This window comes from Aulonocara stuartgranti (assembly GCF_965226115.1).
Source record: "Aulonocara stuartgranti genome assembly, chromosome: 14".
NCBI classification, from domain to species: Eukaryota; Metazoa; Chordata; class Actinopteri; order Cichliformes; family Cichlidae; genus Aulonocara; species Aulonocara stuartgranti.
Window position 1 is genome coordinate 16,918,123 of NC_138950.1, and position 15,417 is coordinate 16,933,539.

General features: G+C 41.1%; 3 protein-coding genes across 4 annotated transcripts in view; 2 read left to right on the forward strand and 1 right to left on the reverse strand.

Moving 5' to 3' along the window:
• Positions 1-3,626, forward strand: part of sh2b2 (SH2B adaptor protein 2) — a 26,672-nt gene extending 23,046 nt beyond the window's left edge. The window contains exon 9 of the mRNA XM_082503143.1: positions 44-3,626. Coding sequence (XP_082359269.1) covers positions 44-378 — 335 coding nt within the window. The 3' untranslated portion in view covers positions 379-3,626. The remainder of the gene's footprint in view (positions 1-43) is intronic.
• A 389-nt stretch (positions 3,627-4,015) lies between these two features.
• dnajc30b (DnaJ (Hsp40) homolog, subfamily C, member 30b) lies at positions 4,016-7,824 on the reverse strand. The gene has a single exon (XM_082503015.1). The coding sequence runs from the start codon at positions 7,780-7,782 to the stop codon at positions 6,673-6,675; it is 1,110 nt and encodes a 369-aa protein (XP_082359141.1). The 5' UTR covers positions 7,783-7,824; the 3' UTR covers positions 4,016-6,672.
• A 1,142-nt stretch (positions 7,825-8,966) lies between these two features.
• bud23 (BUD23 rRNA methyltransferase and ribosome maturation factor) lies at positions 8,967-14,714 on the forward strand. Of its 2 annotated transcripts, none has more exons than XM_082503017.1 (12): positions 8,967-9,039; positions 9,464-9,501; positions 10,374-10,469; positions 11,084-11,166; positions 12,262-12,358; positions 12,449-12,545; positions 12,623-12,673; positions 12,787-12,872; positions 13,078-13,123; positions 13,210-13,271; positions 13,978-14,067; positions 14,255-14,714. In XM_082503017.1, the coding sequence occupies exons 3-12, from the start codon at positions 10,381-10,383 to the stop codon at positions 14,307-14,309; spliced, it is 756 nt and encodes a 251-aa protein (XP_082359143.1). In that variant the 5' UTR covers positions 8,967-9,039; positions 9,464-9,501; positions 10,374-10,380; the 3' UTR covers positions 14,310-14,714. The 2 variants fall into 2 exon arrangements, with proteins under 2 accessions (XP_082359143.1, XP_082359142.1); XM_082503016.1 differs by having other exon boundaries at positions 8,988-9,167.
• The last annotated feature ends 703 nt before the right edge of the window (positions 14,715-15,417 follow it).

Sequence of the window (15,417 nt, forward strand, 5' to 3'; positions counted from 1 at the left end):
TCTATTAAAAGGATCCCTTTCTTCTCCCCACAATCTCCTACAGATGTGACCTCGCCTCCAGTCCTTACTCCATCCAGGGATGCAATGTGCCGAACAGATTCAGCCCAGCCAGCTCTTCACCTTCCTGGAATCGCAGCACCTACGGGGCCTCCATCTGATGCCCCACTTTCCTCAAGCACCTCCTCCTCACCCACCGCCCTTCCCTCCCTCTCCCGCAGCGACCCAGGTACTGGAGGAGGAGTAGGTGGAGGCTTGCAGAGCCGGAGCAATAGCTCTGAACGTCTGCTGGAGGCCTCTAGTGGTACATCTGATGACTATCATGATGCTGATGGGACTCGCAGGGCCCGAGCTGTGGAGAACCAGTACTCTTTCTACTAAATGACCCAGGCCAGGTCCAGAAAGTTGGAAGCTACATTGGGCTCTCCTCTGCTGATGATGAAAATGGTCCAAATCACTGGATCACTAAGCGTCCAGTTTGTCGGTTTTTATTTCAAGGCAATTTCCTGTTCCTCTGATTTGACAAGGGATGGGATGATAATGATCCTTAGCAGCGTGGCCATGCTCATAAAAACCCTCCGCCTCTGTGGATTTCTCTGTGGATGCCGGTTAATGGGAAACAGTGAGGGCTACAGGTAGGAAAGGATGGGTTAAGGTTGAGAAGAAGCTGTTTAAAAAAAAACAGAAAAAGGCTGTGGTGAATGTAATCGTAGGTGGAGAAAGCAAGAGGAAGTCATCCAGTAGAGTCATATGGCTTTGATTCATCTCTACTGACCACTTCCCGTTCACCCTTACCCATAGTTCCCTGGGAGCAGAGCCCGTGTCACCACCCTGCTGAAGGCTTGCGAGTTTAAAATGACCCCGAAGAAACAGCCCCTCCCTTATGAGCTCTGTTAATGTTTGTAAAGCTGCTTTGAGCCCGTCCCGGATATCCTCACTTTCCCTGTGGGCTTTCCCTACAGAGTCCTGCCCTGGGTCTTTGCTCTCCACTAACATAAGTACAGCAATCATGGGTGTGTTAGTGTTAGCTCGGAGATGTTTTTTCCCAAACATGTACAGCCTAAAGGGTCTTAGTGCCTGACAATTATCTGATTAATTTACTGTTTGAAACATACCGAACCTGCATACCTGCATACTGAGAGCATTTTCTTCTACACAGACACACACGGTCATATGTTGTGTTACAAATCAGTTTAAAGCTGTTTAAATGGAACATGAACAATAGAAGTCTGCACGAACAGGGAAGCGTGGCTCCAATTTTGTCGTCCTACTGGGGTATTTCTATGAGTGTGTGGTGGTGTAGTAGAGTGCAAATATTTTTCGATGATCGGTGTGCTACAGTAGTGTTTCTGAAACATGGTTTTCGGGGTCCCTCCATCTGGTGACGGTTCTGTATTCACGCTCAGCATATAAATAACCTGTAGATTAGATATCCTGTTTATATAGATCACATTAAAGTAATGCCTTGAAAATATAATTATACCAAATCCAGCATTTATCGGAGGGACTTGGGACATGTTGTTTTGAATGGTAGCAGTATTGTACACTGTATATGTGGCCTGCAGGTGAGCTTTTGGGTGTGACCTGGAATGACACAGCTAGTTAAATAAAGGGTACTACATGGCCATGCTTGAATGGACAGATATGGCATCACTGCTTTAATTTGTGCCGACATGGGAATAAGCTTTATGCAGAAAATTATTCAAGAAAAACATCATTTTCACAAAAGGAAAAGTGTGACATTTTTGGAAATATTGCTAATAACTAATTAGTGTAATACAACCAGAGCCCCGTCACTTCCTATCACTGCCTCTGTTATACTTACATTGGAGAGTGAAAAGCAGCAAAGCGTTCAATGAATGGGACAGAACAGAGCTAAACATTAGCAGAACTTATTTGGACCTGCGCCGGATCATTTCAATTTTCGGAAAATTACTGTCAGTCATTTTGATTTTCTTACAGTGGAACAGATTTTGCTCGTTGCAAGCTAGAGCCACACGGGATTTATGACAGGACATCCTCCCTCGGAGGCGTGTTTCCAAAGCTGTGACTCGGACTGACATTAGCACTGTAGTCAAACTAAAACAGAAACTCGCCTGAGTGTAAAAAGCAGTCGGTTATTGTGGTAAGTGGTGACTGTTGTCAGGTGATTGCTGGTAGAAATCGCACGGTGCTTATTTGATGTCTAGAAACCAGACTTGTCACTAGGTGACCCTCTGGAAAGTAAAAACTGAACTATATCTATGGTGTCAGACACTTTTTTCAAAAACATGGTCAAAATTTGAAATGCTTTTTGGCCACATGAATGTTACAGCTACCACAGGACCAAAGTTGATTCTGGGCTATCTTGCAAGTGCCCCGTAGTTCAGGAAGTTCTGTTTCCTGTGAAGCCACGCTGCCAACAGGTAGCTAATTTAAATCAAAGACTGGAAACACAGGGAGCAGTTTTCCTGGCCAAGACTCGCTTGTGTAACATGTACAACAATATGTTCTGATTGCATGCTGGACTAATTTTTGGCTGGAGCTACTTTCCAAGCAACCTGCAAGCTCGCCCAAACAGAGCACATACTTGCAGTTTGGGATTTGTGCTAAATAAAGGAGACATAAATGAGCCTCGGAGAAGCTCATAGATGGATATTGTCACCTCTAATGGAGTCAGCCTATCTTAGCTGAACCCTCTTTACCTCCAGTCTTAAAACTGGGGCAGGCAACATGATTTTGGCACCAGTGAGCAATAATCCAAGAAAACTATGATTGGATTCCTGCATCTCTCATGGCTTTGTTTTGAAGGTTTAAAAACTCTAACCTGTGGTAGGGAGACTTTGTCCAATCACAGGTATTTTCAGGCCAGATTAACTGTGCAGTATAGAGAATTTTAAGTCCATCTGGAAAGTGTTGGCATAGTAGATTAAGCAGAACCCTTCAAAGTACGTGCATATGCTAGTGCTCATCAGATGAAAGGCTCTTAGATTACAGAGGGCAGATGAGGAGTTTTTTCCTTCTAGATTTCTGCCTGTTACGCTCTTATTCTAATGAATAATCTAAAAGATAAATTTGGCAACTGCAGCTTCACATTTCCTGTCAGTCATCTCAGCAATCTCTTGGCAAGGCAGTGAACAAGCATATTTCCTAACATGTCAGTCTTTTTTTTTTCTTTCTCCTTAAAGCATAAAAAACAGACAGTGCAACAGCCAAGCGAGCAGCTGTTTGTAACAGGTGGCACATATGCAACACTTTTCTTCAGTTGTAATAAACATATCAAGCGTTAACTGCCCCTTCAAGCGCGGCCATGTAGCCTCACAGGTGATTGCAGTCGAGGAGCGGACGGAGCGGTTCATGTGCCAATTTGAATCCTATTTTTGAGACATATTTATTCCTCAGCCGTTGTAAAATTACATTTTTCCTATTGAGTCTTACTTATGTACAATTGATTGATTCTTCTTGTTTGTTTGCAAGAAAGCCATCTCACATATCGCAGATTACTCATCGTCTCCCTTTTATTTTCTTAACACTCCTACAGCCGAGTTTTTCTGTTGTCTGGCTGAGTTTTGAAGAGTCTGTGCAATTTTGTACAAAGTGATGTACTTGACATACTACTTTATATTTCTGTGAATAAAATGTGAACAAACTTTTGCACGCTTTCTCCAGTTATTCCCGCTGAGACATCACAGGTCAAAAGTTCAGGCAGGTAACAGACTTGAGAGTTTCAACAAACATATTCTCATAAAGTGCCGAAAGTAGCACAGAGACAAAAAGAGACCTACTTATGAGTCTGTGTTAACAGAGGTATGAAAACTCATATGTACCGTGGGTTTGCTCGCTGTTTGTGTGTTTATATTTAACGCAACCACCCACCTTTATTCTATAATTAAGCTCTACGGCTGACATAAAATGACCTGCCATACTTTCATGCTCCCCACGTAGACTCATCAGGGTGGCCAGTGATCTCAATTTAAAAAGCCACAGTTTACAAATGTTTGACTTATGCTAGACAACAAGTTAAAGACATGAGTCAATATTTGTAGTGCTTTTATGTCTTTAATATGTTACAGCTTGCATGCATTCATACTCACACAAAGAGCCTCTGGGAGCCTGTCAGGCCTCCAGCTGTAACCTAGTGATCATTTCGTTGTGCTCAGATGCCCTCTACAGGTCAGCTCTTGTAACATTGGGGGGGACAAACACGGGTGCTCTGTGCACATAGTATTTAAGTAGTAATTATTTTCCTGCAAACACCAATGCAGTATCATATAATGCATTTTTTATTATTAATTTCTATTCATGAGGACATGATACAGTTATCTCACAAGGAAAAAGAAATCTGGATTCAGGCACCGCAGCAATTTCCTAATGTTGTAAACCTGCTCAACATTTGGCAATAAACCCCTTTCTGATTCTGATTCTGAAACTAAAACGTAATCGCTTCTAAGCTGGGCTGAATCCTCGGCTCAGGTAATTATTAGGTAACTGCAGCGCTTTCAACTCACAGCGAGAATACAAGAAGGGTTTGAGTTCTTTGGCCGGGGACTTTATCTCTGTACCTTTATAGGTTCTCTCCCTTTACACATGCATGTTAGAGTAACGTGTAATTCTAAATTGGTCATAGGTGTGAATGTGAATATGAGTGCTTGTCTCTCTGTGTTAGCCCTCCGTGTTGTTGTCCTCTGCTTCTGGCAGCTGGAACAGACTCTGCCCTGATGCTGAATCAGTTAGGAAGAAAAGGGATGCACTGCACAGTTTTGTATTTTTCGTACTGGAGCTTTCCTCACACATAATAATCGACTTTAAATTTAAATTTTACAATACATAAACATATTTACACTGAAATACATGGAAGGAGGTGCAAGTATGTAATGCAACTAATACCAGCTTAATCTTATATGGAAACTTGTTTTTGCCACTGAAAAGTCAAAATAAGGAACAAGATTGTAATTTTAAATTTTGACTTATGTATGGCAAAAATATATATTTGGTACCAAATCTTTTTTTTCCCCAGTGGGACAAAAAAAAAAAATCCATAATCTTCAAATTTTACTAAAGTGATTTTTCCACATTACAGAGCTGGAGTATAAGGAAGGCCAAAAGAATTGTGCATTATACAGGAAGGACAAGTTGAATGATCTTCGTCCTTTTGCAGAAGTTTGATAGACAGAAATCAACCTGAACCACCAAAAGCTGTCTGACTTCAGCCTGCTACTACAGAAAATAGTATAGGTGCTAGAAAGACTAACCCAAGTCTATGCCAGGTACATGGTTTGCAACATGTTTCTACACCTATTTCATAGATGCACAGAAAAGAAAAAGGGTCCAAAGAAGTCAAAGCTCCAGCAACATTTGCAGTATAAAGAACAGCTTTGTGATTTTTACCAGCCTGCTGCCTTCATCAGGGTAATCTTAATACTACAGGTGTTGTTGGAGCTTTGACCTCTTAAGACATAAAAACATGAAATGAGGTAATGAGGACATCACCCATACACTGAGTGTATCAGGGGTGTCAAATGCAGGGCCCTGGTAACACGAACCGTTACACTACAGGACAGCAGCGACATCTTTAACTTGTTCATAAAATCCACAAACATCACTGTACATGAGTGAAAATGGGTCAAAGTTATTGTTGCTTTTGTTAGTTACAACAGCTACATGTGAAGGTTTTGTGCTTTTGCAGGTCCACTGTGGTGTTTAATGCGGGTTTCGCTCCAATCGTCCGACTGTGGATCAAAATGGGCTGCCGGTGACTACAATGACTTTGACACCCCTGACTTACATTCAAGTCCCCAACCTGTGGGGTGGTTTACAGTTTCCACTGCCTTCGATCCATCGCCCTTCTACACGTGGAGAAACTGAAACATTCAGTTGTTGTCGTACAGCATCCCTGCCTGTCTCAACCAGGTTTTGCTTTCTGTAATCATTCCTCATGTTTACACTGGTCATTAAGGACGTGTTCACACCATGTGTGCATAGTGCTCACAATGAACCAATACATACAAAAAAAGGGGACATTCAGACAAATGCACAACCTGATTTTCCACTTAGCGTAGGCACAGGTTGTTGGATTTAAGCGATCCTCTTCTTAAATGAACTTTCAAAACCTTCAAAACCCAGTCTCTTTGTTTCCCTGAAAAGCAGTTCCACCCTGAGCTCAGGCAGATATAGAAATGGTGAGCTGCCAACAAAAGAGCCTGTCTTTCAAGAGGACATCCTCTTTGAAATGGGGACAGCTGAAGGCTCATTTTAGCTTCAGTTTTTTGACTGGAAGGGGAAAACTGGGGCTTTTGTCCAACATCGCTTACAATAAAAACACATCATGCGTGATTTAAAGGTCAATTCTATGTCCTGTGAACTATTAAAATGAAGCCTGGCCTCTTTTTTTGTCATCACTAAGCATGAACAGGAGGAATGACTGTAAAAAGCAAGAACTCTTTTGGTTTTTTTCAATCGAAGACTTGAGAAATGAACCCATGTTTTTAAACAATCAGTATACAGTACAGACACGGAGCCTAACAAGTTGCTGCTTGAAACAGCTTAAATAATCCGAGTGAGACGGTTTGTTTACTCCTGAAAACAACTGAACCTCTTCAGCTGTCAGCAACTGTGCAAACACTTCCCGTCTCCACCTCCTCACCCTGAGAGTCATAAAGTGCAGCCCCAGAAGCGCCTCCGGCTGCCGCTTCTATTTCAAGGCCCGTTGACATTGATAATAATTAGCCCTGCCATGGCCAGCAGCATTACCACAGCCACCTCCATCATTTTCTTCTGCCTCCACCTGCTATGATGCTTCTTCAGCTCCTCCTCCATCCGCTGCTTCCTGGCTCTCTGGTCCTTCTCTCTCTGCAGCTGCTCCCCGTAGTGAGCCTGATAAAAGGCATCAAAATCAAATATGGGCCTCCCTCCAGGTTGGGAGAACTGTCTGGCTCTCTGCTGAGGTTTTTGTTGGGAGCCCGTGGATCTGCTGGAAGCCTCCTTGCTGGAGGGTCTGCCTGCATTTTGGATGTCTGCCCGGCTCAGGATGCCGCGGTCGTACTTCCTCCTCAGGCTGATGTTTCCCAGCACGGTGTAAGCCTCGCTGATATCAGAGAAGCGCTGGGTGGCCTCCTTGCTCCCGGGGTTCTTGTCAGGGTGGTAGATGAAGGATTGCTTGTAGTAAGCCGTCTTGATCTGAGACTGCGTGGCACTGAGAGACACTTTGAGGATGTCATAATAGGCAGTCCTGCTCCTGTGCAGCAGAGGAGCGTCTTCTGACCTCCAGCTGTAGCTTCTAGCTGCTGTGAAACTTGACTTCAGGGCGTCATGGAGCAGATTCAGACATCTCAGTCCGTGTCCACTTCCCAGCCTGTCTGATCCAGGATCTGCCAAGATGAAGGTAAGCGTGCAGAGAGCTCGGCGCTGTTGGGGGGACCTGAAGGCGTCAGGGTGGATGGAGACAGCTGCTGTCGTCCACAGTCTCATCCTGCAAAGCAGCAGCTTCTTCTGGAGGAAAAGAGCAGCTTTATGAGCTCGCAGGCTCCCCGTGTTTTCTAAAAATTCGGTGAAACCGGAGGCAGCCGCACTCTCCAACACCTGACTCCCGCTTTCCTTCACTGTGGAAACTTTCTCTGACCTGAGAAGTGTTTCTGTGCTTTCTGAAGCTGACTGGACTGATTTCTCTGTAACCCGACCGGAAACGAAGGCATGGTTTGTTATAAGACACCCGGGACTTCCTCCGGGACACACGGCTCGACTCTGGCTGGTTTTGAGAGCAGACAGCCGGTAAACTCCGTTCCCCAGCCTTTGACCGACCTCTGCCATTTTACCGAGCAGGGGCCGGAAAACAGCTGCAGCATCCGGCGCGTGAGAGAAAGAGGACCCAATCAGAGTCAATGTTTACAGGAAGTAGTCAAACACAACCGACCAATCATTTAGCAGAGCACCAGTAACATAAAGATCAACATTAACACTTTATTTCTCGTGTAAAATTAAAGGAAATTAGGACAATTGATTATCTTTATCTTCTACAATGTAAAAAAATTTGAGAGAGATTTAATTTAAGTCCTTTTCTTTTAATGAAATGACAATTTCTCATTCTTAAAACATTATTTTTATTTTCTTTTGTAATGTAAAAGACAGAGTAGCTACCCATGCAACAGCGTCACAACCTTTGATAAGATAATTCCAACTTTGTTACTGTGTGATTAATTAAACGTGAATTTTATAGAGGAAAGGGTTTCTATCTCTCTGGATGCAAAGTAAGACGGATAAGAGGATTTCATGAATGAATTAGTTTCTGCATAAAGTTCCTGTTTTTGTTGGAGTCAAGAGGAATGAGAACCTGGATAAAGGTGCAAAAAATAGACAATAAATCATATCACAAAGATGCAGCACGATGAAAAGATATATTAAAAATAAACAGTAAGTTGGTGATGATATGGAGGGCCAAAAATGATTATAATTAGTGATTATAATAATGTAATAAATATAGTATTAAAAATATGGCAATAAATCTGATTTAAATCTGATTTTTTTCATTACAGTTAATCTACAAATATTATTATTTGAGATTTATCTCAAAATGTTGCCCTCTCAAAATCAACAGCAATAATAAAAGAATGTGCTAGATTAAAGTCGAAAGATCCAAGATCCAGATTTTAAGTTGAAGTAGTAAGTATTGCAAATTTGCTACGAAAAATAATGTATAAGTATTGGGACCACATTCAGAATAAAGTATTAGTCGTTTTTTTTTCTAACAATCTATTCTCAATTAATTAAAAAAAATGAACTTCCAGTTCGACTTCAATCTTTTTTTTACTAGCATTTCTAATTTTGAGAATTAAGTCAAAATTTGAGATAATAGTACTATGTTAGGATCAAAGTAAAAATGTATATTGATAATAAAAAATGATCTTTTCATATGTTTTCATTTATTTTATTTATTTATTTATTTTAGAAAGCTTAGGGTGGTCGGCACGGCAGGTCAGAGGGTGGCAGTAAAGCGCTCCAACGTTCCAAACGGTGCAAAAGAAGAAGAGGCGTGCCGTCGCTTGTGAATGACGTCAACATAATTCACGTGTGAGTCTTTTGCTACCAGGCAGCTTGTTTATTAAGTAAAATTACTCCCGTAACATAACGATTGACAAGTAGACGCGAGCATGGCGTCCAGCTGTCGACGACCCGAACACTCAGCTCCTCCAGATGTGGTCAGTCGGACGGTTTATTCTTTTTTTTAGCTTTTGTTTTCTGCCGGTGCTTCTTCTACAGGAGCATTTTAAATCTATAAATGGCTCTTTAAAGGCCTCCAGCTGAAGCAGCTTTAAAGACATGGTTTAAATGGTTGTTTAGTGAACATTTGTTTTTTTCAAAGGATGTGATTTGGTGAGCTGTGTGTTGGTCTGGTTTAAATGATGCTTGAAGCACCAGAGAAGCAGCTGCAGGGTTGTAGGAGTAAACTGAGGTGTTACTGATCTGTCAATCTGATGTGCTCTAATCTCTGCAGTTCTACAATGAAGAGGAGGCCAAGAAGTACTCCCAAAAGTGAGTGTGGATGTAACGATACTATGTTTGTGACTACGTTACATGTTTATATGTAACACACAGCTCTTTTTTTTATCCAGTGTCTCAGTGTTTCTGTCCTTTGACATAATTAAACTGTGCGCTTCATTTAATTTTTTTGTTAGGGTTGCATTTCTAGCATAAAGAATCTAATCTCAGTAGTTTTATTCCAACCCCTTTACTGTCCGCTGCACTTTATATATACATTCTGTATATGATTGAGACACTTCATTTAAACCATTTTTATTCTGCCTTCATGGCTTCTTGACTGATGGGTTTTTTTATGTTTAACTGGAAAGCGTTTGGTTTTAGGACTAAATGAGCAATCCATTAATCTGTATCAAACCAGGTACAGTGGGTTGTTAATGAGAACTCATTAGTTGCACCTCTGGGTGAATGCTCATTACTGCACAGTTGTTCAGTGTATAAATTAATTTGAAGACCTCAGGAAAGGATACATTTTCTTGACTAAATTTAAAGATGCCCCGTGTTTAGCCTCTTTCATCCCACCTTGGCTAACTTACTTTGATGTGGGACACTGACCAAAGATTCAAACACCTAAAACTCCTTTGGGTCAAACATATAACAACTTAAAGAGTCTTTGTTTGTGGCTGTCATGTATGAACCACCCTTCCTCTTTCAAAAAAGGGGTATAGCTGTGTCATTACCCCCCTTTTCCCCTGATTCAGACGGATTTACAGTAAAACAGAATAGAGAACAGTTTTATGCCTGTCCGTTAGCAGCAAGTTGCCTGATTTTGTGTTCATAAGCGAGAAAATTAAGTTAGCATATGCCAAAAAATGTTTTAATAATATAAAAGATCTGAAATCTTGTTGTGTTTTGTTGCTTCTTAGCTCTCGAATGATTGAGATCCAGACCCAGATGTCAGAGAGAGCTGTGGAGCTTTTGAGCCTGCCAGAGGGACAGCCCTGCTTCTTGTTGGATGTTGGGTGAGTGAGTGGCTGAATTTACTTATAGCAAGTGCATTAAGTTAGAGATGTAACATGGTAGTACATATTTACTCTTAACAATAACATGAAAGGCTCATCAGTAATCTAAGCAGTGCTTTGACAGGTAGACGCATATTGGCAGTACTGTTGCATGAATGAATGCACGTTTAGAACTAGCTCCAATCAAACTTATTGAATTCTTTATTAGTAATAAAAAAAAAGAAAAGAACTTAGAAGTAAAGCATTTAAGAAGATCCCTGAAAAACTGAGTTTTGAGAAAGGGGCATTTTCCAATAGTTTCTGGGATATTATCTTTATCCTCCAAGAAGCCTCTTGCTCAGGGGATGGCGCAGTGCTTTTAGTCTAAAAACTTGGGAGGTGGGGGATGCAAACATTTATGATTGGCTGTGGAGGGTTTTGTACCTCCCGGATTTATTTGAAGCACCATTTTTTTTCGTGGTACTTAAAGGTTGAAATGTGGCAAAAGTCAGAATGTCTGCTGGTGTTGTAGAAAAGTCATTGTTATGAGTTTTAGTTTGAACATAACTCATTGTTATGTGACACAGTAATCTGATGTATTTGTGATGAGAAACAATCTGGTCTGTGCCTCTCAGGTGTGGCTCCGGTCTCAGCGGAGATTACCTGTCAGAAGAGGGACACTACTGGGTCGGAGTCGACATCAGCACCGCGATGTTGGGTTCGTTTGACACTCAAACTTTATATCACTCATGATATACGGAATATATCATTAAAAATTTGTACATGTGCAGCTAAATACTGACATAATCTAACACCCCTGAAGGGAATGAACAGTCAGCCTCCTGTTTTATTGATGTCCGTGTGTTAAAACGTAATGTTTTTCCCAACATATAGTGCCAAAGCTTGACTATATTCCAAAAATATTCCTAAAGTCTGGCTTCAGACTGGAACTAGATGAGTTAAAGGAAGACATTGTTAGCTTCAGGACATCCAATACATTCACACACTTATAGGTAGTCATAAAACTAGAGTATAAAATGCTCAGAGTGTGCAAAATCATATATCCCGCCACAATACACCACGAGCAGTCTAAACTGTAAATACAAGGCAGGAGGGATCCACGCTTTAATGTCATTTAGGTCAAATTCTGACCGTGCCATCCAAGTGCTGCAGCAGAAATTGAGACTCATCATCACCAGGCAATGTTTCTTAAATCCAGTTGTGGTGAGCTTATGTACATTTTAGCCTCAGTTTTCTGTTCTTAGCAGACAGGTATGGCACCAGGTGTGGTGGTCTGCTGGTGTAGCCCATCTGCTACAGCTCAGACCTTTGTGCGTTTCAAAATACTCTTGATTTACTGTTGCTTTTCTATCAAGTCCAAGCAGTCAAGCCATTCTCCTCTGTCCTCAACAGGATGTTTTAACTCTGAACTGCTCCTTATTGGATATTTTATTTTTCCGACCTTTCTTCGCAAACATTAGAGGTGGTTGTTCGGGGAAAATCCCAGCAGTTTCCGAATACTCACACCAGCCCTGATAACATCAACAAAAATGCTTAATTCAAGTCACGTAAATCACCTTTCGTCCCAATTCTAATGCTTAGTGAACTTCAGCTGATCTTCTTGACCAGGTCTACATGCCTAAATACATCGAGTTGCTGCCATGTGATTGGCTAATGAAATTTAAGCCTAAAATGTATTTTAAGCATGATAACAGATCCAATATGCGGTTACAGTTGGTTGTTTTTTGTGCATTTATGTCACCACAAGAAATACATAAACTCTAAACAAATGTAATTCTCTTCTGTGTGACAGATGTTGCACTGGACAGAGAGGTGGAAGGAGACCTCGTACTGGGAGACATGGGCCACGGGATGCCGTTCAGACCTGGTACCTTTGATGGTTGCGTCAGGTAAAGAACAAAGGATGCTTATAAGTCAGGCTCTTCCTGGGAATTTTGAATGATTTATGACCCCTTTAAAAAACTCTTTTCCTGTTTCAGTATCTCTGCCCTGCAGTGGCTTTGTAATGCAGACAAAAGGACGCACAGTCCTCCAAAGAGACTCTACACCTTCTTTAGCACTCTGTACTCATGTCTGGTAAGATTTTATCACTCAAATATCCAGGAAGCTTATTTTTGATGAAAACATTTTATAACCTCTTTTTGCTCTTTCAGTCAAGAGGCTCACGTGCAGTCTTTCAGCTTTATCCTGAGAACTCAGAACAGGTAAAAGGGGGAAAAAACCCTCTTTGTGTTTCCATGAAGGCTCTGTGTCAGCAGAGGAACAGCCTGAAGGTTTCTGTTCACTCACTTACCACCTTCCTCTTTTCTCTCCAAAGCTCGAGCTGATAACAACACAGGCCATGAAGGCAGGTTTCAGTGGAGGCATGGTGGTGGATTACCCCAACAGTGCAAAAGCAAAAAAGTCAGTATTTACTGGAAGTGGCTCCTTTTTATTTTGACGTCTGCAACTGATTCCTTCCTAATAGGCTGTGAAATTGGTAGCAGGGTGCTCACAACACAGGGCTAATTAGAACAGGGGGGACTTGGCTGCATGATGTATGATTACATATTGGAGCTGTTTGGCTGGTTTACATTTTCTTACACACACGCTTCCTGTTTATCTCCAGGTTCTTCCTGTGTCTGTTTGCCGGCGTAGCAGGAGTTCTTCCCAAAGTAAGAAAAGCTGTGGATGTTGTGGGTTGCTGCCTTTTGTTTGAGCCAGATGATGATCATGTTAATGTCTTTTTCCTGTATTTCAGGGACTGGGATCAGAAACGTCAGACAAAGCTGTTCCAAACCAGGTTCAGTACTCAGGACAAAGGTAAAGACGTCCACTGCAGGCGATGCTGCCAACCCTGAGCAATTAGACTGTTTCATAAAGCTGTTTGCATGGGTTGACATAACAGCTGTTAATTCAGTTTATTTCAATCTCTGGTGTTTTTACAGCTTTTTGTGTGTTTGTGTTTCATGTAGACATATGCAATGTGTTTCAGCCCGAGGCCACTTGAGTGTTTTCTAATGTGTTTTTCTGCTGATTGTTCATTGTTGACTGCCGAAGGAAAGAATGTATGGGATTTTAACAACCTTACATTTTTTTTTATTTCCCGTCTGTGTGGTAGTAGCTTTCAAAGGATTTGCTACAGCTCTTTTTTTTCTGCAGCAAACAATATGATCAGTAAAGATGAATGATGTCGGGGACTGTTTGCTACAGCTGTAATTTATTCTCATCAGGATAATTGGTGATTTGCTTATGATTTGTGATAACGCAGCCGTATAAATCATCCCATTTATTACTTTGCAATAGGATAGTGAACTGGTCTCAGCTTTGATGAGTGCAGGTTCAGTCTTACCTGCCTTTATGAAGCCAAAAGACCAAAAGAAATGACAGAAAGGGTCGTTGTCCTGCTTGACTTAAAACCCTGTCAGGCAGGTTTTCCTCCCTTTTACAGAGTAAGACTCAAGTGACTGGATATGTGAGATGTTTTGCATCTAATGCTAAGTATTAATATTCATTTGTCGCTGTAAAGATGTCGTTTCAGAAACATGAAGGGAAAATCGCTGAAGAAGGGACGAGACTGGATCCTGGAAAAGAAGGAGAGGAGGAGGAGACAGGGACGGTGTGTGCATGAGTGTATTTTCAACTCTTAGAGGACGAAAAATTGAATTCATTATGCCGAGCTTAAAGCTCTGAATGTCGTAATGTACTTAGTTTAGCTTTAACTGGATTTTACCTTTTATTGCCTGTATTTTATAATGCACCTTAACTGGCTTCTCTGTCTCTGCTGTGTGTTTGTTAACCTGCAGGGAGGTTCGAGCCGACACTAAATACACTGGACGTAAGCGAAGACCTCATTTCTAGCTCTGACTCATGCAGCTGCGCCTTCATTAGCCCTCCTCTGTCACACACACACACACACACACACGGAACCACCTCTGGAACTGCAGAGTGTTTGGACTCTGATTTATTTTTCAGCCCTTTAATTCAAGTGGATGTGATGCAAGAGCAAAATGCAATTACAGCCAGTCGTTTTTATATTTGGTCGAGTGTTCCTCGCTAAAAGCGGTGAGATTGCACTCACAATGTTCAGTTTGGCTGGAAGTACATGAACAAATGTGTGTGTACTCACAGCTGGTGGCAAAAACCACAGCGAAGAAAAAGCAAAACAGTATAAATAAATCAAAGCAATTTTATAAGTGGCCATATCTTTGTGGTTTATTGTATTATCTGCAATGTTTTCTCAATTAAAACTAAACAAAAAATGTATTGAGGTTGTTTAATTATTTATTTTTAGCTCATAAAAGAAATTAAAGAAAGAGCCACAAAATGAATTTGCCTTTATTAGGGAGCTATGATTATAAAAATGACTTAATAATGAAAAAAATGGTAGTTAATCAGGTTAAAAAGAAATAAACTTCAGGAGCTGCGTTTACAAGGGAGAAACTGAACTAGCCTCATTTGTAATGGAGGAAAATTATTGTTTCTTGCAGCTAAGAAAAAATTAATTTTTGTGCACAAGTTTTAAGTCACCCCTCATTGTTGCATATTTCGCTTCCAAGGAGCCAGACTTTCTTGAGGTTTTGAAGTGGTCTTCTGTTCTCCAGACTTTCTGTTGGTCTTTTGGGGTTTTTTTGGACACTTGGCATTTCTTTGCTTTTGTTTAGCTTTTTGAGTCCAGCCCTTTTTATCTGACCACTTTCAGAGGAATGTTTTGTTTTTTTGTTTTTTTTAAATGCTGACCTATGAATCATTCAAGCATAGGAAGGCATCTAATTCAAGAGATGACCCAGTGTTTTGTCTGTACATAACAGACAAGTTGGCAAAGAACCAATTTTATATTTGTTACTAGCAACCCATTGCTAAAAAAACCCCCAAACTTAAAATGTGTTCCCATTTCTTTAGCTGAATCTATGAAGAACATCAAAGATAACAGTTTGAGAGGTAAGAAGATTCCCCGTAAAAAGATCTA

Coding starts and splice junctions, on each gene's coding strand:
- dnajc30b (XM_082503015.1), bottom strand. CDS start 7,782: ATGGCAGAGGTCGGTCAAAGGCTGGGGAACGGAGTTTACCGGCTGTCT.
- bud23 (XM_082503016.1), top strand. CDS start 9,120: ATGGCGTCCAGCTGTCGACGACCCGAACACTCAGCTCCTCCAGATGTG. Junction 9,502..10,373: donor GCCAAGAAGTACTCCCAAAA/GTGAGTGTGGAT, acceptor GTTGCTTCTTAG/CTCTCGAATGATTGAGATCC. Junction 12,359..12,448: donor ACCTTTGATGGTTGCGTCAG/GTAAAGAACAAA, acceptor TTCCTGTTTCAG/TATCTCTGCCCTGCAGTGGC.